The sequence below is a fragment of the Saimiri boliviensis genome, chromosome 2 (genome assembly GCF_048565385.1).
Source record: "Saimiri boliviensis isolate mSaiBol1 chromosome 2, mSaiBol1.pri, whole genome shotgun sequence".
NCBI lineage: Eukaryota > Metazoa > Chordata > Mammalia > Primates > Cebidae > Saimiri > Saimiri boliviensis.
In genome coordinates, this window is record NC_133450.1 from 222,480,573 (window position 1) to 222,506,138 (window position 25,566).

General features: G+C 55.4%; 1 protein-coding gene across 2 annotated transcripts in view; it reads left to right on the forward strand.

The window, feature by feature from the left end:
- The first annotated feature begins 10,671 nt into the window (after window positions 1–10,671).
- The window catches only part of PRRX2 (paired related homeobox 2), a 57,377-nt gene continuing 42,482 nt past the window's right edge, over window positions 10,672–25,566 (forward strand). The window contains exon 1 of one of the 2 annotated variants that reach the window (XM_039475036.2): window positions 10,672–11,163. In XM_039475036.2, coding sequence (XP_039330970.2) covers window positions 10,896–11,163 — 268 coding nt within the window. In that variant the 5' untranslated portion in view covers window positions 10,672–10,895. The remainder of the gene's footprint in view (window positions 11,164–25,566) is intronic. The other variant, XM_074392375.1, reaches the window with a different exon arrangement.

Here is a 25,566-nt window from a genome sequence, read left to right on the forward strand (position 1 = left end):
TGTGGGGCAGAGTCACTGGCATAACCACAGAGCGCTATTTCCTCCTGGGACAAAGCGGGGGGGCCCCCCAGGAATGTGAGGATCCAGGGCTGAGCAGTGGGAGGCAGGTGTGGTGCGAGTGGGAGGGTGGAGGACCCGAGGCCAGGACGCGAGGCCAAAGTTGCTGTACTGCATTCTGGGTGCTCTGATGGGCAGGGCACGGTGGGGCTTCCACATCCTGCTGTCAGCTCCCCGGGAAGGAGAAGTTAGAGCGGTGGCCGGGAGAGCCAGCCAGACTGCAGGGCCATTCACACATCCCACTAATCTGAAACAAACCAGGAGGGAGACACAGGTCCCGCTTGGAGGCCCTGACAGGGTGATGATATACAGATTTTTAAATAAGTGTATCTCATTAGGGACGCGTTGTCTGGTGAAAGAAAAATAATGTCCTTCCCCACCCTGCCTCCCATTTCCAAAAAAAAAAATCCATTGCTACAGCTAAAAAGGAAATTGCGTTAATACAGATTGTTTTATTTAAAAAACCTTGACCTCGACTTCAAAAAAAGTCATTCGACATTCTCTTTCTCAAAGGCTGCCGGAGTGATTACGGGAGGCCTGTTCCTTTCTCAATGACTTACGCTGTTTCTGCACGTCTCGGGGAGGCGTGTGAGGGGCCGGGAGTCATTTAAGGCTCCCCGCAGAAAGGTGTGTAAATCTTGGCATGTCTAAAGAAACTTTACCAGACCACTAAGTCCGAGGAAAAGAAAACTAGAAGAGTCCGAACCCCCTCCTCCTTTTTTCCGTTTCTTTCCTTTGGAACTCTGAGCTCTTTGATCGTAAAAATGGTCATATTTCACCCCCAAAATATCAGCCATCAGCGGACTAAGGAAGTGGGAGCCCACGGGGAGTTTCGCCGCCGATTAGGCCCTTGCTTTAATTATTTAACGCCTGCCTGGATCTTGTGGGCTGTGAACACGCCCTCCTGGCGAGGGTTCGAGAGTAAGTTATAAATAATAATAGCTATTAGATCCCCAATTAAGCCCCTGAGCTGAGAGCCTGGTCCCAGACCTCCGCCCCGCCTGGTCTCAGCCACTGTGCCCCCCATCATCACACATGCACCCCCCTCGCCCCCCACCGTGCTGTGTGCAGCCGACAGCCTCACAGAGCCCCACTGCACCGCAGGGTAATCACAGCAAGATGTTGCAGAGCCCGGGAGGGAGGAGGGCAGGGCCCGAGGGCTCTGGAAGGTTCCGGAAGGCTTTGGGAAGGCTCTGGGCTCCCCCAGGCCTCAGCCTGTGCCTCTCGCCTCGGGCATCCTTCCCCCCCAGTCCCAGGGAAGGAACGACAGGGAGAGTGGGAAAAGTTTGCCAGGAGAGAATTTGGGGAGCAGTTGTTGGGGGTGGGTTCTGTCTTCTCTTAGCTTCGGTTTCCCCATCTGTAACAGGAGGGAGTTCTCCTGCAAGGGTCAACCTGGGAGCTGTGTCTGCCCCGGAAACCCAAAGCCCACTGACTGGAAGATGCCTTTGTTGGAAGACTGGTCTAGCCCGTCTGAGGTCAGTCTGCAATAGCCAGGCTGCCGAAGCTGGGCCACAGCATCTCCTCGAGAAGCCCACTGGGGTTCATGGCCTGGGGCACACCTGGGGTGCCTCAGTGGATAGTAGGTGCTCAATACATCATGGTGGTGTGAATCATTCAAGATTGTTTCCCACTGGGCTCCCTGTGAAGCTTGCAGCCCCTGAGGGCAGAAGGGGGTTGCCCGGCCTAGAACACAGCATGGCACCAAGCGCTGTGCCAAGTAGGCACCCCAAAGCAGCCTGTCATTTGCTTCCACACCCAGATCTTGGCCTGACCCTGCCCTGCTGGGTCCTCAGGATTCCAGCCCACCTAACGGCACCCCCAGCATTGGCCGAAGCACAACCCACCACCAGGTGCCAGGCGTTTCCTGCCAGGTGGGCAGTAGCGATTCTGACCACTAGTATTCGACTGACCGGATGCTCACTCTTGGGCTCGCTGTGTAGGGAGCCCCGCTCTGTGCCAGCTGCCCCGCCTCCTGTAGCGGCTTCTCCTCGGTAAGGCTTTGGGCACTCCATGGTGAAAAGGACACACGAAGTCTCTGAACTCTCAGCTGCAGAGTCAAGAAGGCACAGCAAGCAGCCTACAGACAGGAAGCTGGGGCTCAGAGAAGGAAGAGCGTCACCTAAGGTCACACAGCGAGCCCACAGTGAGACCAGCCTTGAGCCCCGCAGGATCTTCCCACATAGGGAGGTTCTCTCTCTTTACCCCCTGGGACAGAGAGAGAGAACCTTTCTTGAAGGCTTTGTTCACATCCACGGGTGATGTCCACTGAATGTCTCCAACACACAGGCTCATGCTAGGCTTTTACTTACATGGGTCATTGAATTTGATTCTCAGAACCCTAGGAGGTAGGTGCTATTATTATCTGTGGCTTTGCAGAGGTAGAACTGAAACCCAGAGATGTGAAGTGACCCAATCTATGTCCAGCAGCTGGAGAGTGTCGAATGCGGGGCCAGTACCTACAAAAGATTTAAAACAACAGGAAAACAAAGAACCACGTGGGAGGAGAAGAAACGGGGAGCTGATACACTGACTTGCCACCTGGACAGATAGCTACTGTGATTACATCGTAACACTAGCTCTGGGTTTCCTGGTAGCCAACGCAAAAAGGGGAATACAAGCAGCTTGTCCAGGTTTCATTATTTCGTTCCTGTTTTTTTTTTTAAGGAGAGACTATAATTCTTCAAGAAAAAAAAGATAACTTCCTGGCCATTAATTCTCATGGAACAACTTGGCATGATGGTTGAGAGACTGACAAACTTACTGGGACACAGAGCTTAGGCTCTCTGAGCCTCAGTTTCCCTTCCTTGCATGAGAATTGTAAGGAGACTTTGAGATAACATGGTTTACTATTCATACATGTCCTAGCTCACAGTAAGGCTCCTTAAGTGGGACCCTGCTATCAGGGAGCAAGTCTTTATCTTTGAATTCACAAGTAGGTCAGAATCTTTTTCAAAGGGGTGTACTATTTCGACCCTCGCTAAGAGCTGAGAGCCAGTCACTTACTTCAGCAAGGTATCCCAGCCCAGAGATCCTCAGAAAAGCAGCCAAGGCTAGGAAAGCCAAGCCTGGCAGGGAGCCAAGAGAGACAGCCAGCTATTGTGGGCCTCCTGGGCTCAGTCTCCACTTCCCAGGGGGTAGACCGGGGTCTGGGAGGAACAGGGAGCCCTGCTGTAATTTCTGTCTGACACGATCTTGTCACGGTCACTCCCGGTCACGTCGGAGTTACATCAGCCCACGCTGTTTATGGTTCCCCAGACACGCAGCAGTGAACACGACTTCGCCTGTGCGCCTTCTTCAGAACAGGCTCTTGAGTCTGCGGCCGCAGGGGCTGATCCACTCAACTGGAAGCGCCGCTGGATTCCATCGCATCCTTGGTCTCTGCTTCCCCATCTGTGAAACAGGCCTAGTCCTTGAGTCACTGGATGTCAGTGGATGGTCAAGTGTCTTGCAGAGGTTGTGATGGTTAAAGAATGACACGAATTCTCACCTGTAATCTCAGCACTTTGGGAGACTGAGGCAGGTGGATCACTAGGTCAAGAGATCGAGACCATCCTGGCCAACATGGTGAAACCGTCTCTACTAAAACTACAAAAATTAGCTGGGTCTAGTGGCATGCGCCTGTAGTCTCAGCTACTCGGGAGGCTAAGGCAGGAGAATCGCTTGAACCGGGAAGGTGGAGGCTGCAGTGAGCCAAGATCGCGCCACCACACTCCAGCCTGGTGACAGAGCAAGAATCTGTCTAAAAAAGTGAGACTCCTTCTAACAAAAAAAAGAAAGAAAGAAAAAAAAAATGTAGAGAACTGTTCCAGTGAAAAATTTGTAATGAGTCCAGGTGGGGAGGCTCACGCCTGTAATCCCAACACTTTGGAGGCCGAGCCAGGCCGATCACTTGAGGTCAGGAGTTTGAGACCAGCCTGGCCAACATGGTGAAACCCTGTCTCTACTAAAAATACAAAAATTAGCCGGATGTGGTGCTGGTGTGCGCCTGTAATCCCAGCTACTCAGGAGGCTGAGGCACAGTAATCACTTGGGCTGGGGAGGTAGAAGTTGCAGTGAGCCCAAATTGCCCTTCTGCTCTCCAGCCTGGGCAGCAGAGTGAGACCTCATCTCAAAAAAATAAAATGGGGCCGGGCGCGGTGGCTCACGCCTATAATCCCAGCACTTTGGGAGGCCGAGGCGGGTGGATCACGAGGTCAAGAGATCGAGACTATCTTGGTCAACAAGGTGAAACCCCCCTCTACTAAAAATACATGGTGGTGCACGCCTGTAGTCCCAGCTACTCGGGAGGCTGAGGCAGGAGAATTGCTTGAACCCAGGAGGCGGAGGTTTTGGTGAGCCGAGATTGCACCATTGCACTCCAGCCTGGGTAACAACAGCGAAACTCTGTTTCAATAAAATAAAATAAAATAAAATGGGTAGTGAATATAAACAGACATTTCACAAGTAAGAAATGCTAAATATCAGACACTTACCTTTAGCAATAACTCCAGATACGCATACTGAAACAGAAATACCTTTTGAAATTTAAAGTAAATTATAATAGCTCATGCTAGCAAGTATACAGAGAAACTACCAGAAGTAAAAGTTGAAACAACCTTTTTGAAGACAATGAAGCAATATTATCAAAGATCTTCAATCAGTCTGTGCAGAATATTTGATCCAGCGGGTTAGCTTTTTTTTATTTTTTATTTTTTGGAGATGGAGTCTTGCTCTGTCACACAGGCTGGAGTGCAGTGGTGCGATCTTGGCTCACTGCAACCTCCACCTTCCAGGTTCAAGCAAGTCTCCTGCCTCACCCTCCCGAGTAGCTGGGACTACGAGTGCACACTGCCACGCCCGGCTAATTTTTTGTATTTTCAGTAGAGATGGGGTTTCACCGTCTTGCCCAGGCTGGTTTCGAACTCTTGAGCTTGGGAAATCCACACACCTCGGCATCCCAAAGTGCTGGGATTGCAGGCATGAGCCGCCATGCCCAGCCCAGTGTGTCAGTTTTCTATTTGTTGTTACAACTTATCACGGGCTGGCGAGGTGGCTCACACCTGTAACCTCAGCGCTTTGGGGGGTGCCGGTGGGTGCATTGCTTGAGATAGTAGATTGAGGTCAGCCTGGCCAACGTGGTGAAACCCCATCCCTACAAAAAATTAGCTGGGTGTAGTGGCCTGCACTATAGTCCCAGCTACTCTGGAGGCTGAGGTGGGAGGATCTCCTGAGCCCAGGAAGTCGAGGAAGTCGAGGCTGCAGTGAGCCGTGATCACACCACTGTACTCCAGCCTGAGCAATGGAATGAGACTCTGTCTCAAAACAAAACAAAACAACAACTTATCACAAACCTATGATTTTAAAAACATAAATTTGGCCAGACATGGTGGCTCATGTCTGCAATCCCAGTACTTTGGGAGGTCAAGGTGGGTGGATCACTTAAGGTCAGAAGTTCGAGACCAGCCTGGCCAACATGGTGAAACCCCGTCTCTACTAAAAATACAAAAATTAGCTGGGCATGGTGGCATGTGCCTGTAGTCCCAGCTACTTGGGAGGCTGAGGCACAAGAATCACTTCTCAAAGATAAAAAATACATGCATACATACATACATACATACATAAAACACAAATTGATTATCTTACTGTTCTTGAGGTCAGAAGTCCCAGGCTACGATCCAGCTGCTGGTGGGGCTACATTTCCTTCTGGATCCTGTTTCCTGCTTTTTCCAGCTCCTGGAGGCTGTGCGCATTCCTTGGCTTGTGGCTGCCTTCTTCCATCTTAAAAGCCAGCAGCAGCCAATAGAGTCTCACATCACACCGCTCTGACACCAGCTCTCCTGCCTCCCCTTTCCACTTGTGATTTCTACATTATGGGCCCAGCCAGATAATCCAGAACAATCTTCCTGTGTTGAAGTCAGCTGACAGGCAGGCTTAATTCCATCTGTTACCTTAATTCCCCTTTAACATATTCACAGGTCCAGGGACTATGACATGAACATCTTTGGAAAGTCATTATTTGGCCACCACAGCCTATTCCAGGTATTTATTCTTTTTTTTTTTTTTTTTTCTGAGACGGAGTTTCGCTCTTGTTACCCAGGCTGGAGTGCAATGGCGCGGTCTCGGCTCACCGCAGCCTCCGCCTCCTGGGTTCAGGCAATTCTCCTGCCTCAGCCTCCTGAGTAGCTGGGATTACAGGCACGCGCCACCATGCCCAGCTAATTTTTTTGTATTTTTAGTAGAGACGGGGTTTCACCATGTTGACCAGGATGGTTTCGATCTCTTGACCTCGTGATCCACCCGCCTCGGCCTCCCAAAGTGCTGGGATTACAGGCATGAGCCACCATGCCCGGCCCAGGTATTTATTCTTAAGACAATAACTGTGCGTGTATAGCAGTCAGGAATAATGCATTGGTAGATGTCCATTAAAAATAGTGGTGAACAGACTATTCGAGGACAATGAAAGAAAACAGGAGGTAAACACACTTCCACCTGTATAATATAGGACTGTAGTATCCTGTATTTAGGACTGTATACTACAGGACTATCGTTCTGCATCTATCTGATTATATAGATATTAGCTAGAAAGTTAGGCTCAAATTATTTTTAGCTCATTCCTTTTTCTCGTCTCACTGCTTTTTCTAAGCCTTCAATTCAATATTGAATAAATAAGATGATTATCTCCAACCCCGTCCATTAATGCAACTTTAAAAAATTGTCTTGAATGTCTCCCATATGTGTTAAGGCCCTGTAGGAATGGGTTATAGGTGATTTTTATTCTCTTAATTCTACTTACGCTTTCTAAAATCTCAACCATAACATATGACTTCTGCAATAAGAAAAGTTAACTTTTTCTCTTTAACACGTGAGCTCTTGAGACTGGGGCAAATATGAATTTTCACTGCAGGTCAGACCTAGGACTTATCCGTGGATGGAACCACCAGTGAATGATCAGCTCCTTCTCCGCGGAATCCCGTCTGGTGAGGAGGGGTCCTTTCTCCCTGGCCCACTGCAGTGCCTGGCTCAGCAACCACAGGTTGATCTGAGAGGTTCCGAACAGGAGTGCTATTTCATCCCCCATTCTGGGTTAGCCTCTCAGATTTTTCTTTTCTTTTCTTTTTCTTTTTCTTTTTTTTTTTTTTTTTTTTTTTTTTTTGAGACGGAGTCTCACTCTTGTTGCCCAGGCTGGAGTGCAGTGGTGAGATCTTAGCTCACCACAACCTCCGCCTCCTGGGTTCAAGCAATTCTCCTGCCTCAGCCTCCTGAGTAGCTGGGATTACATGCATGCACCACCACACCCAGCTAATTTTGTAGTTTTAGTAGGGGTGGGGTTTCTCCGTGTTGGTCAGGCTGATCTCAAACTCCCGACCTCAGGTTATCCACCCACCTCGGCCTCCCAAAGTGCTAGGATTACAGGTGTGAGCCACCATGCCCGGCAGCCTCTCAGATTTATCTAAATCATCATAAAATGATTTATTTTTAGTCATATCCTTTTGGGGTGATGAGTCCCTGAGTTCTGCCCTCCTGGGGTTTCCTGGAGTTTCCTGGGGTATATTCTCAGGCTGGATTAGGGCTGATGTTCCTACTCAGCAGGTTATAAAACAGGAGGTAAACATACTTCCACTTTTATAGCATAGGACTGTAGTATACAATCCTAAACATAAAACTATATTTAGGACTGTATATTATAGGACGATCTTTCTTCATCTATCTAGATACACAGAGATAAGCTACAAAGATATACTCAAATTATCTTTAGTTCATTCCTTTTTCTTGTCTTATTGCATGTGCCCCTTGCCTCACCGTCCCATTCCTGCCCCAACCCCAGCCCCCAGCCCCAGGCTGGGCAAAGGAATGGGCAGCATCAGTAATGACGCCAAATCCTCAAGAGCCCTTCGGATTGAGTCTGAGTCCTTCTCGTTGTCTGCAAAAATCCCTGTTTTATAGACAATGGGACAGACAGAGAGGATGAGCAAGTGACTTATTCAAGTCTTCAGCTTGTTTTCTTTTTCTTTTTTTTTTTGAGATAGGGTCTCACTCGGTTGCCCAGGCTGAGTGCACTGATGCCATCAGAGTTCACTGTAGCCTCAACCTCCCAGGCTCAAGCAATCTTCTGATCTCAGCCTCCAAGTAGCTGGGGACATGGGCATGCATCGCCATGCTGGCTATTTTCTTTTTCTAGAGATAGGGATCTCACTGTGTTGCTCAGGCTGGTTTTGAGCTTCTGGGCTCAAATGATCCTCCTACCTCAGCCTCCCAAAGTGCTGGGATTATAGGCCTGAGCCACTATACCCAGTCAGCTCATTTAACATTTGAGGCCCCCAAGAAAAAGAGGCTAAGTAGATTGCTCAAAGCTCAGGCAAATCTTTTTTTTTTTTTTTTTTTTTGAGACGGAGTTTTGCTCTCGTTGCCCAGGCTGGAGTGCAATGGCATGATCTCACCACAGCCTGTGCCTCCTGGGTTCAAGCAATTCTCCTGCCTCACCCTCCAGAATAACTGGGATTACAGACATGCACTACCATGCCTGGTTAATTCTGTATTTTTAGTAGAGACGGGGTTTCTTCATGTTGGACAGGCTGGTATCAAACTTCCGACCTCAGGTGATCCACCTGCCTTGGCCTCTCAAAGTGCTGGGATTACAGCAGTGAGCCCCTGCGCTCGGCCTCGGGAAGATCTTGATCTGCACTCAGGAGGCTGATCCCAGACAGCCATCATTCTACAGAGGTGGAGATTACCTCTCAACATGTGTAGGGTGAGTAATGGCACGAGTGAGTGGAAGAAGCCACCGTGACCACTGGCCATGTCAAGAGACAGTGACACTGTGCTTCCCAGCTCTGGGCCTCCCATTGTCGATCTATAAAACAAAAGGGCTTAGACCAAAAATTTCCATGGTTCTCCCAGCTCTGGAAGAGCTTTCACCATTTTTGCCTCAGTTTCCCCATCTGTCATCCAAGGGAATGGGACCTAGATGATCTCTCAGGCCCTTTCTGACTCCACAGGCCAATGTCGACAGTAACCTCTGTGTGTTTCAGGCCATGGGCCCCGGAGTCCCCCTACCATGGAGTCCCCATCGTTCAAGTGATTCTTCTGCCTCAGCTCCCGAGTAGCTGGGATTACAGGTGCACACCATTACCGCCAGGCTAATTTTTTTATTTTTAGTGGAGATGGGGTTTCACCATGTTGGCCAGGCTGGTCTTGAACTCTTGACCTCAGGTGATTCGCCTGCCTCAGCCTTCCAAAGTACTGGGATTACAGGCGTGAGCCACTGGGCCAGGCCTACTCAACCTCATTTCAAAGGTAATTCCTTTCAGGGTGCGGGGTGGTGGTGGTGGGGGGAACACAAACGATTCATACTGTGAGGAATCATGTATTGCTAGGCTTTCCTTAAAAATAGTGTTCTGGGCTGGGCACGGTGGCTCACACCTGTAATCCCAGTACTGTGGGAGGCCAGGGTCAGGCATTGGAAACCAGCTTGGCCAACATGGAGAAATCCCTTCTCTACTAAAAACACAAAAATAGCAGTCGTGGTCATGCACACCTGTAATCCCAGCTGCTCGGGAGGCTGAGGGAGGAGAATTGCTTGAACCCGGGAGGTGGAGGTTGCAGTGAGCTGACATCAGGCCACTACACTCCAACCTGCGTGAGACTCCGTCTCAATACATAAATAAATAGATAAAATAGTGGTGTGCAGGCTTTCAGGGATGTGTGCGGGCCGGTCTTCCGTGTGGGAGCCGGGAAAGAATGTTTTGAAGGCTTCCTTCGGTGGGCGACTTTGGCCGATGTGACTTTATGCCTCGTACGTAGTGAGGCCGGGGGCCAGAAGGGGACAGAGGAACGGGCCAGCAGGCGGCTGTCCTGGGGAAATAGCCATGGCATCCGGGGGGCTAGGGTCTCAGCTCCGCTCACCCCGCACATCTTTTCTGTGCTTTTCTTGAAAAACAGAAACAAGAGCGGACACCGAAGTCTGCCTGTCTCGTTCCTGTCTCCCGTTTCAGTCTCAGGCTGGCAGTCCTCTGTCCGCGCGCTAGAAACTCTGCGGCGAAGCGCCGGCCTCCCCGCTTGGTTTTCCCTGGGGAAAGGCCTGGGGCCTCCTGGGGGTGGGCACCAAGTGTGCGTGGGGGGACCTGGCAAGGAGCAGCGTGGGGAGAGGCGGGGTGGGGGCGTCGCGTGCGCCCCAGGAGCCTGAGGATGCGCTGCCTCCGGTGGCGGGGAGACAGCCTTGGGGCGGGTGGAGTGCACGGAGCTCTCTGGGTCAGCGCGGGCGGGGCCGGCGTCGGGGACGACGCGGGGAGGGAGGCTGGGGCTGGGAGTGGGGGGCTCTTCCCCGTCGTCTCCTGGCCGCCCCCTCCACCTGAGGAGGCGATTGCAAAGGGAGGGGGGACGCCCTCTGTCACCACCTCCCAGGCGCTTGGGAGATGGAAAACGACAAAATGCGGAATCTTCCCCTCCCTAAAATGTGGGTGGGGAGGGTGAAGGGAGGACACCCCTTCCCCGCCCCCCGCGCCAGCCTCCGCCCGGCTCCGCCGGGGACCCCTCCCCGCGGTCGGGGTGGGGGCGGGCGAGGAGCGCCGGGAGGGAGCGGAGCGGAGGGGAGGACGGGGGCGAGGTCTGCTTCAAGAAGGGGCGTGTGGCCGGCGCAGCGCGTGCTCCAGCGGCTCCGGAGCGAGCGACCGCCGCGGCGAAGGGGAGGGCGGAAAGTTTGTTTCCCCGACGTCAGCGCCGGGCGGGCAGTGGAGCCGGGAGGCGGCGGGAGCCGGGCAGAGCGCGGGGCGGCCGGGGCGCTCGCTCCGACCCGCGCCCGCGACCCCTCCTGGGACCCGCGCCTGCTTCCCCCGCCGGCCTCCCTGGGGCCGCTCGCGGGCATGGACAGCGCGGCCGCCGCCTTTGCCCTGGACAAGCCGGCGCTGGGCCCGGGGCCGCCGCCGCCGCCGCCGCCGCCGCCCGCCATCGGGCCGGGCGACTGCGCCCAGGCGCGCAAGAACTTCTCGGTGAGCCACCTCCTGGACCTGGAGGAGGTGGCGGCAGCCGGGCGGCTGGCGGCGCGCCCCGGGGCCGGGACCGAGGCGCGGGAGGGCGCGGCGCGGGAGCCGTCCGGGGGCAGCAGCGGCAGCGAGGCGGCGCCGCAGGACGGTGAGTGCGGCCGGCCGGGGTCTGGAGCGGCGGGGCCAGGGCGCGCGAAGATGCGGGGCGCGTGGTAGGCGGCGGGACCTCTGGCCGCGTGTGTCGGTAACGGCGTGGGCGGCGGTGGACCAGAACTCAGGGCTGGGGGAGGGGGACCCTCTTCGGGTCTCGGGGTGTGTCCCCACGGGAAAGCGCGCTGCCTTCGCGCGCCAGTGCTCGGCTCCGGAACAGCCTGGGAAGTGGGTGTGGCTGCTGCCGCGTTACCACTAGGGAAACCGAGACCTGAGTGGGGCAAAACTGCTGAGCTGCACGTTGGGGTTTCAAACCTGCGGTCTCCCTGCCGTCTCCCTCCCGCACGAGCGAGGGCCGCCCCAGCTCCTCCTCCGTCTTAGGCTGGGCTCTCTGGGGGGCGACGGTGCCTGTCCACCCCCGCCCTCTAGTTTGCCCCGGGAGCAGCTGCCTCGGTGGAACGGGCCCAGCCAGGCCTCTCTTCCCCTGAGGAGGTTAAAGGTCATCAGGAAGGGGGTTTAAAAACAAACAACCCACCCAAGTGGCCTTTTTCAAAAAGTGACACAGGATGGCAGGGTCCTGAGCCCTTGGTAAGAAGGGGAGGGATGGGGAGAAGATGGAGAAAAAGCAAAGGCCCAGCCCTGGCCGGGTCGGTGGGGGAAGGGAGGGGAGGACCGGAGTCCTCTCGCTGCTCAGCGCACACAGCACGGGAGCCGGGAGCTGGGTGGTCTGAGACCAGGCCCCTGTCCCCTAGCTCTGGGGGTGGCCGGCCTGCTGGGGGCTCTGGGGCCCTGAAGTGTGCCACCTGACTCCAGCAGCCTGGGGAGCCTTCTCCCTGCACCAGGTCTCAGGGTGCCCAGGCTGGCTGCATTCCTCAGCTTTTCAGAGACGGGAGGTGGAGGGAAAACAGAGGTGGTGACTGCAGCCTGGTCTGAAACCACGTGCGTTGGCGGGGATGCCTGCGACACGCTTGCCTTTCACGGGGCACCTTCTGAGTGCACCCAGCTGCCGCCAGCCTGCCGCTGAGATGAGGCCACTGGCTCCCTCAGGCAGCGGCCACCACTCACCGGCCACAGTGGACTGCGCACCCTCCGCAGCGAGTGTGAAGCCGGCAGACTTCCCAGGAGGTGGGGTTTAGCTCCCCAATGGAAAAAGGGAGGGAGATGTCCATTCTGCCGGGAAGGAAAGTAGGTGCCCCCTGCTTTGTGGTGGGGGAATGCCCTGCCTGTCCAAGGTCATTGGAGCAGCTCAGCAGCTCTGAGCCGGGCCCCACTTCCAGTACCGAGGAGAGGTCCTGGTTTCACCCTGAGGAAGGGAGACTCCAGGGCTTGGGAAGAGACGGAGGAACCACTGGAAGGTGAAGGGAAAGAAGGAAGGGGGGACATGGAAAGAGGGAGAGAGGGAGGGACAGAGGCAGAGGAAGGAAGGGAGAGGAGGGGGTGCAGAGGGGTGAGGAGAGAAGGAAGGGGGCCAGGGTGTCTTGTACTCCAATCCTGGCGGGGGGACGCGATGCCCGTTTCTGCCCTACCTGGGCTGTGGGGAGAGACAGGGAGGCCCTGCTTCTCCCGGACACAGTGTCGAAGGTCTCTGGTGGCGGGTTTCCCTGGGATCCCAGAACAGCTAGTGTCAGCTGGGGATGTGAGCACGTGGACAAAGCCCTTGGCAGCCTCCGGGGAGCTGGGTGTGCAGTGGGTCTTCCCAGCAGCCTCCTGGGGCTGGCCATCGTCCTGGAGAGCCCACGGGGCCCACAGGCCTTCTCCTAAGAAGGGGCGTTGGCACACTGGGAGTACCCAGGCTTGCCTGGGACACACTGGGTGTGGGATCGGGTGGGGTAGAGTCTGGGCCAGGCTCCAGGAGGCGCTTGGGGAGTGACCCCTGTTTTGGAAGCTGCCTAACTCTGCCCTAGAGAGGATGAGCTCTGGCAGGGAGCGTCCCTGGGCTCTGCCCAGGGTGTGGATCTGGGTCTGGGTCTGCAGGCAGGAGGTGAAGAGAGGGGCCTGTGGGCCAGGCACCCGTTTCCCGCTCCACCCACTGCCACTTGCTGTGGATTCCCAAGTCCTGAAGTCTCCCAAAGTGGGAGAGATGGGGTCCCTCTTTCTCTCATTCTGGACCCTTTGAAAGTGGGCAGCCAAACCTTGCTGGGGTTGCCGGGACTCCAGACTCCAGGCCAGGGAGCTGGGTATTGGGCTGCCGCACGGTCCTCAAGTCCCGGCCTTACAGGAGCCCAGGCGCCTCACTGGGGATCCAGACATGCTTGGAGGTGGGTTTCCTATGGCTCTTGAGTTGTTTTCAGGTCCAAAGAAAGAGATGGTCTGGCTGGGGGCGGTGGCTCATGCCTATAACCGCAATGCTTTGGGAGGCTGAGGTGGATGGATCACCTGAATTCAGGAGTTCGAGACCAGCCTGGCCAACATGGTGAAACCGCGTCTCTACTAAAAATACCAAAAAAAAAAAAAAAAAAAAGCTGGGCATAGTGGCACGTGCCTGTAGTTCCAGATACTCAGGAGGCTGAGGCAGGAGAATCAGAGTCAGAGGTTGCAGTGAGCTGAGATCCTGCTGCTATATTCCAGCCTGGGCAACAGCGCGAGATTCCATCTCAAAAAAAAAAAAAAAAAAAAAGAAAGGAAAAAAAAAGAAGAGTGAACGGAGGGCACCAGTGAGTTAGTAATTAATGTGTCTTCAATCTGCTGGGATAGCAGGCACCAGTAGATAAAGCCTGCTATTGCCAATGACTTTCTAAGACCAGGCTCCCTCTAGAAATGGCCGGGAAGGCTGTGGCGTCGCCAGTGACTCCGAACAAATCAGGGTCTCGGTTCCTTCCTCCCCGGTCAAACGCTGAGGGCTGCACCCAGCGCTGAGCTATGCCAAACACGTTAGGAAAATAAACCCTGTTTGCTGCCTTTGCAGTGACCGACAACAAAAGAAACCCCGTGAGTGACTGAGATTTTCTCTAAAGCATTCCCTCCTGTGGGCAGGGCGGAGACAGGGACGAGAACACACTCTGGAAATAAACAGAGCCCCTAGAGCCAGGCAGGGGAGAGGCCTCCGGCCAGGGCTCAGGGCTGGTGCCTGCTTTGGAAAACCCCAGGATTCACTGCAGGAGAAACCAAGGGGTCCCCTGTGGATTCACTTTTCAGAGATTCGGGAAGATGAAGTGCTTGTGTCTAGGGCACAGGACAAGCAAGGGTGGGCTGGGAGCCCTCAGGGGGCTGTCAGTGCGTCTATGACTAGGAGTGAGTCTGATTTGTGGTGGGGGTCCCCTAGGGCTCCGCGCGGCTGGAGGGGACCCCTGAGTTGAAGAGATTGGCAGACCTGCCTTCGGTGATTTTTTGTTGCGGTAAAAGATGGCTAACATCAGATTTGCCATTTTCACCATTTACAAGAATTCAGTCCGGTGGCGTGAAGTCCACTCACTTTGTCATGCAGCTGTCACCACCATCCATCTCCAGAACTTTCTCATCTTCCCAGACTGAAACTGCACCCCCTTGAACATGCATCCCCCTCCCCCAGCCCCTGGCACCCAGCATTCCACCTCCTGTCTCTGTGGATTTGACTCCTAGGGATCTTGTATGTGAGCGGAATCCTGCAGTATCTGCCCCTCTGTGACCACCTTATTTCACTTAATGTGGCATCTACAGGGCTCACCCATGCAGTATGTGTCGGAATCTCCTTCCTTCTTAAGGCCGACTCATTCCACTGTATGGACGGAACACACTGTGTGTTACTGGTTCACACATCTACAGACACGGGAATTGTTCCCGCCTGCCGTGCACAGCACCATTGTGGACACAGGTGTCCAACTCTCCGTTCAAGTCCCTGCTTTTCATGATTTGGGGTATCTACGCAGCGTTGAAATGACTACATCCTATGGTAGTTCTACCTTTTTTTTTTTTGTTTGTTTGAGACGGAGTTTCGCTCTTGTTACCCAGGCTGGAGTGCAATGGCGTGATCTCGGCTCACCGCAACCTCCGCCTCCTGGGTTCAGGCAATTCTCCTGCCTCAGCCTCCTGAGTAGCTGGGATTACAGGCACGCGCCACCATGCCCAGCTAATTTTTTTGTATTTTTAGTAGAGACGGGGTTTCACCATGTTGACCAGGATGGTCTCGATGTCTTGACCTCGTGATCCACCCGCCTCGGCCTCCCAAAGTGCTGGGATTACAGGCTTGAGCCACCGCGCCCAGCCTATTTTTTATTTTTATTTTTTCTTTGACGGAGTCTTGCTCCATCACCCAGGCTGGAGCACAGTGGCCCAGTCACACTCACTGCAACCCCCGCCTCCTGGGTTCAGGTGATTGTCCTGCCTCAGCCTCCTGGGTAGCTGGGATTCCAGGCGCATGCTGCCATACCTGGCTAATTTTTAGTAGAGACAGGTTGGTCAGGCTGGTCTTGAACTCCTGACCTCAGGTGATCCGCCCGCCTTGGCCTCCCAAAGTGCTGGGATTACAGGAGTGAGCCACCGCACCGGGCCCTACCTTTAAATTTGTTAAGGGACCACAATACTGTTTTCCGCAGCTGACCTCAGTTTGTAACCGGCCTCCCTGTAACTGATTCTGAAATGCGGCATCCGCACAAGACCGGAGCCAGGTTTTGGGGGAAGAGACAGAGGGGTTCCTTCAGAGCCCAGCCTTTGACAGCCGGCTCGCTTACCTTCTCCCTGCCCTCTCGCCTTCCTTCCCCTTTCTCTATTTCCCGGGGAAAGGGGCGCTGTGCAGTCAGTGAGCACTGACGGGGGGACCGGCATGCTCCAGCCCAGACCCTGGCTCTCGCTGCCCTCCTCTGCGTGTGACCTTGGTCATGTCACGCACCTTCTCTGTGCCTCGTTCGCCACCTGAACAGCGGGAGATGGCGTACAAGGGTTGGGAGACCCTCCCGACTGAGATGATTTGACCCAGGCTTAGGAACCCCATGATGGGCGCCCCTCCCGGGGATGTGGAGTCTCTGAGCTTGGGTCTGAGCTGGGCCTGGTGCCTGGAGGCTCAGACATGTGACCCTGTCTCAGCAGGATCCTGCGAGCAGCGAGGGAGGAGGAGTGAGCAGCCAGAGGCTGCGTGCCCAGGGGGCTTTCCATTTGAGAACCGCTGGGCCTCCCTGGGTGGCTGGGGGTGGGACAGTGGCCGAGCACCGCATCCCGCCTTTTTGCCAGGGAGGGTTGGTTCATTGTTCGTGGTTCCAGGATGGCTTGCGCCTCGGGCCGGTAGGTCACCGGGGTGGGGCTTGGTGGCCTGGCACAGGGAGCTCAGACCAGCTTGCCCTTCTCTGTGGGCAGAAGCTCAACAGGCTGAAGCCACCACTGTCCCCTCCCAGGAAACTCCAAAAAAGTAGCTTGGAACAGTAGTGACAGCACCTGCTTACACGCCACCCTTGAGGCCTGAAAAGAACCCTGAGACTATGCCCTAAGTGCATGCAGAAAAAAAAGAACCCCGAGACTCAGGGTTACTGGCTGTGGGATGGGAACGAGGGCTGTGGGCTCCCTCGTAGCGGTGCGGTGAGCCCAGAGCGGATGGGGGTCCTGGGGTCCATGCCTGGGGCGAAGGATGTGCTCAGTAAAGTGTCTCCACTGCAGCTCCCGGGGACGCTCTGTAAGGGCCTGTGAGTCAGGCGAGACGGTGATGCCATCCCCATATTTTGGAGGCCCAGAGAGGCAAAGCAACCTGCCCGAGGCCTCACAGCTGGGAAGGGAGGGGAGGGATTTGGTTTTGGATGGTTAGGTCCAGACCTCCCTCTCCTGTGCTGTCCTTGGGCTGGGGAAGTCAAGGGAGGGGAGCCCGCCTGGCTGTTGGGGAGATTCTGGCTGAGGCTTGTTAGGGACCAAAGCCAGTGAGAGGGACAGGCCCCGGGGGCCGGCACAGAACGGGCTCTGGGATGGACCTGTGCCTATGTTAGGCATTTTTGGGTGGGTAGGGGCAGGAAGGAAGGTTTGGGGTGGGTTGTCCCAGGCAAGGACGTGCGGTCAGGCTGGACGAGGCAGAACCTGGGGCCTGTCCATGGTTTCCTAGACCCTAAAGGACGGTGGCTGACCCAGGGTGCAGGGGGAGCTTGGGGGTGATTTAAGGGGAGCCAGTGCTTCCCAGAACATACCCTGCAGCAGTGCACCACCCTGGGCCAGAGACCACGCCAGTGGAGCAGAAGGGGTGGCCATGGTGGGGCTGAAGGAAGGCGTGAGGGGACGGGGTGAGAGTGACCTGAAGCCTCATGGGCACAGCAGCTGCGTGCTCTGCATTGGGCTGAAGTGTCACAAGCCTCACTGGAGCTGTCCTTCCACCAGCCGTATGAAGCGGGTCCTGTGATTCTCCCCATTTTAAGAAGAGGGAAACTGAGGCTCAGAGAAGTCAAGGTCACACCATTCCCAGTCCTGTAAGATTCCAGCCTGGCCTTCCTGTTCCAAAGTCCCTGCTCTCCACCACTGCCCGAAGCTGCCCCTGGCTCCCGAGAATGCTGGGGTGGCCTGACCAGGGATGTCCACCCCGAGGCAGGCATGGGCTGCTTCCAGGGAGCCATGAGGTGGCCCAGGTGGGGGGGTTCTCCACAATATCTCCAGCAGCCTGGCCTGGGTCACAGGTGTGAGGGAGATGGGTCAGGCCTGGGGAGTGGGGACAGCCCAGCGTTCGTTGGGGTTTGTGAAGTGGGAGTGGTGGGGCTACCCTTGCCCTCCTGCCGGGAAACAATCGGAACAGCCACCCTCACCTGTCTCCTGGATGCACAAGAGCAATGCGGAGGGGCCCTGTCTCTGGGAATAGCGACAGGACAGGTTCCCTTTCCCCCTCTATCCCCAGCTCCCGCACTTCATTCATTCATTCATTCATTCATTCATTCACAGTCATTTTCCAAATACCTATAAGGTGTCAATTCTGGCCGGGTGCAGTGGCTCACACCTGTAATCCCAGCACTTTGGGAGGTGGAGGTGGGTGGATCACCTGAGGTCGGGAGTTCGAGATCAGCCTGACCAACATGGAGAAAACCCCATTTTTACTAAAAATACAAAAAAGTAGCCAGGTGTGGTGGTATATGCCTGTAATCCCAGCTACTTGGGAGGCTAAGGCAGGAGAATTGCTTGAACCGGGGAGGCGGAGGTTGTGGTGAGCCAAGATCATGCCACTGCACTCCAGCCTGGGCAACAAGAGCGAAACTCTGTCTCAAAAAAAAAAAAAGTGTCAATCCTGAGTTTCACTGCTGGTCTGTGGTTCCCAGACTTCCAGTTTTCAAGTGCAGCAATGCAGAAACCGTTCCAGTCACTGAGGAAGCGGCATACAGTGGACAGCATGAAAGGTTTGCCAAGAAAAGCCATTTACTCACAACCCTCATGTCCCCACCCTTTCATCCAAGACATAACCTTTGAGTATCTTCATCTCTGAGTAAAGAAAGGCTCTTGGTCAGGCAAGGTGGCTCAAGTCTGTAATCCTAGCACTTTGGGAGACTGAGGTGGGAGGATTGTTTGAGCCCAGCTTGAACAATGTGGCGAGACCTCATCTCTACAAAAAATGAAAATTAAAAAAATTATCTGGGCATGGTAGCATGCACCTGCAGCCACAGCTACTCGGGACACGGAGACCGGAGGATCCCTTGAGCCCAGGAGTTCGAGGCTGCAGTAAGCCGTGATCACACCACTGCACTCCAGCCTGGGTGACAGAACAAGACCCTGTCTCAAAAAATAAAAAACAAACAAACAAAAGAAAGAAAGGTTCTCAAAATCGACTTAATTTAGCTTCATAAAAAGCTCACTCATTGCCCCTATTTTTCTCATTTTGCTGATGAAAACTTTGTCCTAGGCTGGCATTTGGGAACCACATGGTCTGGCTTTCCCAGACTCCCAGACACAAAGACACACACAGACCCACACCCGCCATGCAACATACACACACCGTGCACACACGCATCCCCTATCGTGAGGGCTGCAGCAGGGTCCCCGATGGAGCCCTGGCTGTTAGTGGTCTGGGCGGCCTCAGCGGCTCGAGAGTAGATGGGCAGATGCGTCTGCACCCGTGTGGGCCAAGGGTTAAGTGCCTTTTGCAGGGTGGTGAGTAGGAGAGAGCGTGGGAGCTTCCTGTTTAGTCAGAGGGAGGCTGGGGCAGTTACCCCGCCGGCTCCCACACCGAGCAGACGAGGAGACGGGGTGCCCGGCGGTCAGTATCCAGCAGGTAGGGAGGTGACATGGGGCAGGGGGGCAGGTGGCAGAGCATCCCTAGGAGGAGCAGAGCTGGCCACAGCTGCCCCTCCCAAGGAGCATAGGTTTGCCGGGACACCCCACTCTGGCCGGAACCCAGGAGCCACGGAATCACACCAAGTCCTGGAAGTAAAGGTTGTTATGAGAACCAGAACGTACTGGTTCCCGCTTGCTCTCGCTGCCCTGAGCCCGGGTCCAGGCGCCTGCTCCGTGTCCCTTCCACATTGGGGAAGCTGTCTGTGCCCAGCCGGGTTCTGGGGGGCCACCATGACAGCAGGATGGGTCCACATGGGTCCCTTGATGGCTAATGATATCTTTTCCTGTGTCCTAAAAATGAAGCAGACTCTGGAAGATATGATGTTGGTTTCTCTCTGTGATGGATTCTGCTTTTCTGTGCGTGGGATGGGCAGCTGAGACCTTCCGGTTTGCGGGCGATGGGAGGGGCTAGGACAGAGTGGGGGCGATGGGTTACGGAGCTGCCAAGGAGCTGAGGCCTATGGGATTGGGGACCGGGCAACAGGCTGGGGGCTGCAAAAGGTGCAGTCTCTGGAGGAGGTTTGGGGGTGACACAGTGACAGAGAAGGAGACCCAGGCTGAGAGGCCTGGAAACTTCCACAGAGGGGCCCTCCCCTGAGAGCTGAACGAATACATGGGTTGCTGGCGATTTGACAAGGTGAGGACAGGGAGCCTTCCGTCACTGCTGCCCGAGAGGCAGTAAGAGGGGCCCCAGACTAGGAGTTAGGACACGGGGTTCCTGCCTCGCCCGGCCCAGCTCTACAACCTGAGACACATGCTGTCGCTGGTCCGAGCCTCAGTGTCCCCATCTGTCAGACAAGACGGGTGGACATCTGTTTCTGGACATACGTTGTGTGGTCCCAGGAGTCACTGCATTCGAATCACCCAGGGAGCTGGTGCAGTTCCGGGCCCCACCCCAACCCACCGGATCGGACTCGGAGCCCTGGCCAGTGCATCCACATTTCACAGCACCCCTGCCTAGCGATTCCTGCACCCTGCTGCAGGCTTCTTCAGGGTTGACTCTGCCTCCCTCACCCTCCTCAGTTTACCAGAGTGGAAATCGGTCCTCTCGAGGGGATGGAGAGGCCAGGGGAGCCACAGCAGGACGCATGAGGCTGGCATCGGACCCAGAAGTGCCCGGGAGTGTCCCTTATACAGGAGAGGGAGGGGCTGCACCGAGGCTGAGCCCAGCGTCCCCAGTGACTTGATTTTGTGCCAAAGCTGCACTGAGAGTTTAGGAAGAAGCATTTGCTCTCCGGACCATTCCCCAGCATTCATTGAGCACCTACTGAGTACAGCCCAAGGCAGCCCAGGGGGTCGGAATGCAGGGGTGATGTGATCAGACGATTCCTGTCTCTTCTCTGCCACCATCCTGACCCCCTCTAGCTTTGGCGGCCAGGGTTGGGGTGTAGGGGCAGTCAGAAACCTCCCTGCTGAGCTAGGAGTCTCTGGAAAAGCCCCCTCCTGGCATCCTGCCCGAACCCTCTGCCCCTATGCTACCCTCCCTCTCCTTGTAGGACTCCCTTGTGGATGGGGACCCACTGTCCCCAGGGGGCATCCTCCTCACCCCAGACTTTGTCCTGCTGCCCCACTCCGCCTCCCTGTCTGTCCTCCCCCGCTGCTGGGCTCCCTCTTGCCGTGGGCACAGACGTTTACATGCCAGAGATGGCGTTATTAAAAGTGACATTTAACCAGAGCTGGAATTAACCACGTGGATGGCTGCAAACCTCGGAATCAAAGCGGGAGCCGCCGGGCGGGCGCGCCTGGCAGGGGACTTGCGGCCTCTCTCCCCGCCAGAGCTCTGCGCAGGCCTCCCATATAAAACCCCACAGAACTCCGAGGTCTTGAAAGCCAGTGCACCTCCTTTCATTAGACTAACAAATAACACGTAACAGAAAACAGCTGTTCACAGCAGCCCCTAATGCTCTCAAGATGGTGCTGCAGGCAGCCCATCCAGCTAGTGGGCAGCCAGTGGGCAGGGCAGCCGCACGGGCTCAGGTGGAGGCTGCCCCCCCAGGTGGGTGTGGAATGCCTGGCACCCTCCTGTTTTCTGGGGCCTCCGTCTGCACCCTCTGAGATCCAGGAGGCTCCTTCTCCTTCTGTCCTTCCTCCAGCTTAGTCACCCCCCTCCTCGCTGAGACCCCGTGTCTGAGGGTCTGTTTGCAAGGGGTTGGGCAGTAGGATGGTGGGCATCAGGGGTGGCATGGCCAAGAACATGAGAAGCAAAGGCCAGATCTTGAGTTCCAGCCCTGCCTCTGGCCCGCTGAGTGACCGTGGCCACTGTCTCTCCCAGCTTCTCATTTGTCATCTGAGGAGGACAAGAGTCATGCCTCCTTGTAGGGAGGTTTTGAGGATTTGGGAGATGATGGAAGTGGAGTACTCAGCAGGCAGCTCGACAGTGCTCAGAATAGAGAGTATCTGAGATCATGATTACAGCTCAGGAAGCTGGAGCTCAGAGAGGTTAAGTGACTTGCCCAAGGTCCCACAGCAGGTAGAGAAACCACAGAGCCCATGCGCTTTCAGGACACTGTGAAGCAGAGATTGAGGCATTAAAAAATGGATCTGACCTAGCCCCTGCCCTCAGAGGGCTTCCAGTCCACAGCTGACACAGAAGATGAGCTCCTTCACCCAGGCTGAGGCCGGGCAGCCCCTCAAGGCTCCCACCACTAACCCTGCGGGCTTGGAAGCCAGAGGGGCCTCCAGATGCAGACATCACTCCAGGTGTGGGTGCTGGGAGACTCAGGGCCTCCCCAGAAACCGAAGCGTGATCCCCGCAGCTCAGAGGGGCTCTGTCCTCAAGCCTGGAGAAGGAAGGGCTGCATCCTTGGCTAGGGAGAAACATCCAGAGAAAACCTCCCAAAGTTGGGAAGAAAGACAAATGGGCATTTGGTTTTATTTCTCCTCATGATGAGGCCACAGAGAAGAAACTCCTTTGCCTTCCCGCTAAGAGACTGTGTGTTAAACTCCGTGCCTCCCACGCCCCTCCAAGATCTGCTCTGCATTTTGGTTCCAGGAAAACTGCATGGGATTCTCCTCATTTGCTCTTGTATTCAGTGCACATGCATGTTGTTTTGAGATGCTGGGAAAATCCCAGTGAACAGGCCAACCCTGGTCCCAGCAGGCATAAGCTTAGCACGAAGGCGCCCCCCGCCAATCCTGTTCTTAACGTCTGCCAGGCTCCCAACCCTGGGATTGATGCGTAGCCTCTCGCGGAATCACTGAGCAGCCTCACGAGAGAGGTGAAGCTTTATCCCTGACTTACAGGCGAGAAAACTGAGGCTCAGAAGGATAAAGTGACTCGACCCAGGAAATATGCAGTGATCCCCAGAGCCCAGGTATCACTCGGGCCACCTGATGCCAGTGCCCCAGATGGCCAGGGAGCCACGCAGGATTTTCTTGCTAGAAACAGTCTAGGCTCTGTCCCTGGGGGAGACCCGGTAGGGATAGGGGATTTCTCCCCACCTCCCCGGTTCCCACCTGGAGACCTCTGCAGTGTCCTGAGGAAGGCCCCCTTTTCCAGGGACACACTCATGCAGACACTGGCCCATGGCATAGTCAGGCTGGGAGGCTCCAAGCCTCACTGTGATGGGAAGGGGGGTGACCAGGGAGGAGCCCTTGCCTTAGGGAAGCTCATGTTTCCTAGAGACATCATGTTTTAATTGGAAGGCCAGCCTCTCCCACAGAGCTGGCTGCCCCACGACCACAGCCCCGGGGGAGGAGAGTGTCAGGACTCAAAGCGGGAAATTGCTAGAGACAAGGAGTAAAAACGGGCTACTCTGGTTTCACTGGGAAGGAATAAGGAAAAGGCAAAGATCTAATACCGGCTGAGAGCGGGGCTGCTGTTGCAGCAGATTCAAGGCTGGGGCTGCTTTTTCTTTTTTCTTTCTTTCTTTCTTTCTTTTTTTTTTTTTTTTTTTTTTGAGATGGAGTTTCGCTCTTGTTACCCAGGCTGGAGTGCAATGGCGCGATCTCGGCTCACCGCAACCTCCGCCTCCTGGGTTCAGGCAATTCTCCTGCCTCAGCCTCCTGAGTAGCTGGGATTACAGGCACGTGCCACCATGCCCAGCTAATTTTTTGTATTTTTAGTAGAGACGGGGTTTCACCATGTTGACCAGGATGGTCTCGATATCTCGACCTCGTGATCCACCCACCTCGGCCTCTCAAAGTGCTGGGATTACAGGCTTGAGCCACCACGCCCGGCTTTTTTTTTTTTTTTTTTTTTTTTTTGAGATGGAGTGTCTCTGTCGCCCAGACTGGAGTGCAGTGGCGTGATCTGGGCTCGCTGCAACCTCCACCTCCCAGGTTCAGGTGATTCTCCTGCCTCAGCCTCCCGAACAGCTGGGATTACAGGCATGTGCCACCACGTCCACCGGGTGAATTTTTGTATTTTTAGTAGATACGGGGTTTCACCATGTTGGTCAGCCTGGTCTCAAACTCCTGACCTCAGGTCATCTGCCCGCCTCATCCTCCCAAAGTGCTGGAATTATAGGCGTGAGCTACTGTGCCCAGCCTAGGGGGCTCCTTCTTTAAGGGGCTGGTTTCTCTGTCAAGGGAGGAAAAGTGTGGGAGGCGTCTATGGACCCTTCCCTCCTTCCACGAATAGTATTGAGCACCTACCGCCTGCCAGGCTGTGGCCAGGCACAGGGGGCTCTGCAGCAAACAAGGGAGCTGTGGTCCTTGGTGTGAAGGAGACATGCTGGAGGCTGTAACAACAGGCGATGGGGCCCCTACCTTGTCTGGAAGTTCAGGGAAGACTTCCTGGAGGAAGCAGAATTTCAGAAGGGACTTCAAGAATGAGTGGAGCTGTCCAGAGAGGAGGTCAGGGAGGGCACGCCAGGGGGCGGAGGCTCAGAGTTGGATAAAGCATGGCTGCTCTGGAGCAGGCAGGGTGGGACAGAGCACAGCAGGGCCTCCATCTGGCAGACCTTGCTTGAGATTTGTGACTTTTGTATTAAGAGCCATGGGATGCATTCTGTGAGTCTGTGGGTGTCGAGAGTGGCCACGCACTCTGGCCCTCCCTGGGACTCTCTCCGTGAGCATCTTCCCGTCACACGGGAAGCCAGTGTCTGATTTGGGGATGACTGTTGTGTCTCTGTTGCCCAGAGCTGCCTGGGCTACCCCAGTCTCCAAAGGAGCTGATCACAAGCTCCTAACTGACTGCCCCCAGCCCTGGCTGTCCCTGGCCCAGCCGCTGTGAGACCTGTCCAGATCCTAAGCCAGAGAGGGAAAGCTCCTGGAGCCACTTAGAGCCAGTGGCGGGGCAGATGCCCGGGCCCCACTGCGCAGTCCACCGCGTGCAGGGTGGCAGCACCCATCGGAGAGGTGGGGAAGGGGGTGCAGATGCCGAGGCACTGGGCAGCCACGGCTGGTGATGAATTCTTGACGTCAGGGACCCAAGATCAAGGCTGTGTGTCCCAGGTGCACGACGACCCTGGGGTGGAAGTTTTGTTCACAGGACGAGGAAGGCAGGCCATCCCAGGCCGTCTGACCTTGAATCCTGCATTCCACGAGGAATGGAGGGAGTCGGGGCTGCTTCGGCAGAGTCAGGACAGTTGAGCTGGGTGACGGTGGCAGAGGGGAGGTGGCTGTGAGCGCCACCCCCATCATCATTGGCACCATGATCTGACAGGACCATTTATTGCGCGCCTGCTAAGTGCTGCACCCTCTGCATGGATCATCTCATTAAATCCTCTGTAGCACTCTAGAAGGCATGTGGTCTTATGACCCCATTTTCCAGGTGAGGAAACTGAGGCCCAGGAAGCCAGGTTACACAGTGAGTGCATGGGGGCGCTAGGCCTTGGGTCCTTGACTGTGGTCTGTTCCCCAGCTCTGCCGACTTGGAGTCCCTGGACTGGGCTGACTGTGGCCTCACCCACCCTCTCGAAGCCTGTTTAGGAAGGGAAGGGTGGGAAGGTTCCACGATGCTGGAGCATCTGACCGAGTCCAGAGCTGCCCCCTGACCCAGGCAGGTGGGCTCAGGCAGGGGCAGCCTCTGTTGTCACCCATGCAGCTCAGTGGTGACACAGGCAGAGAAACAGCCAGCTCCAGAGAGCTCCCAAGGGCACCACCCCTCCAGCGCCTCCCTTTCCCAGGGATGGGACACGTTGGAGAATGGCCCAGCTCTGCTGTGGAGATTCTGGCCCCAACCTCAGCTCCACTTTCTGGGTGATCTTGGCAAAGCACTCATGTCTCTGAGCCTCTAATTCCTCATCTGCAAAATGATCAT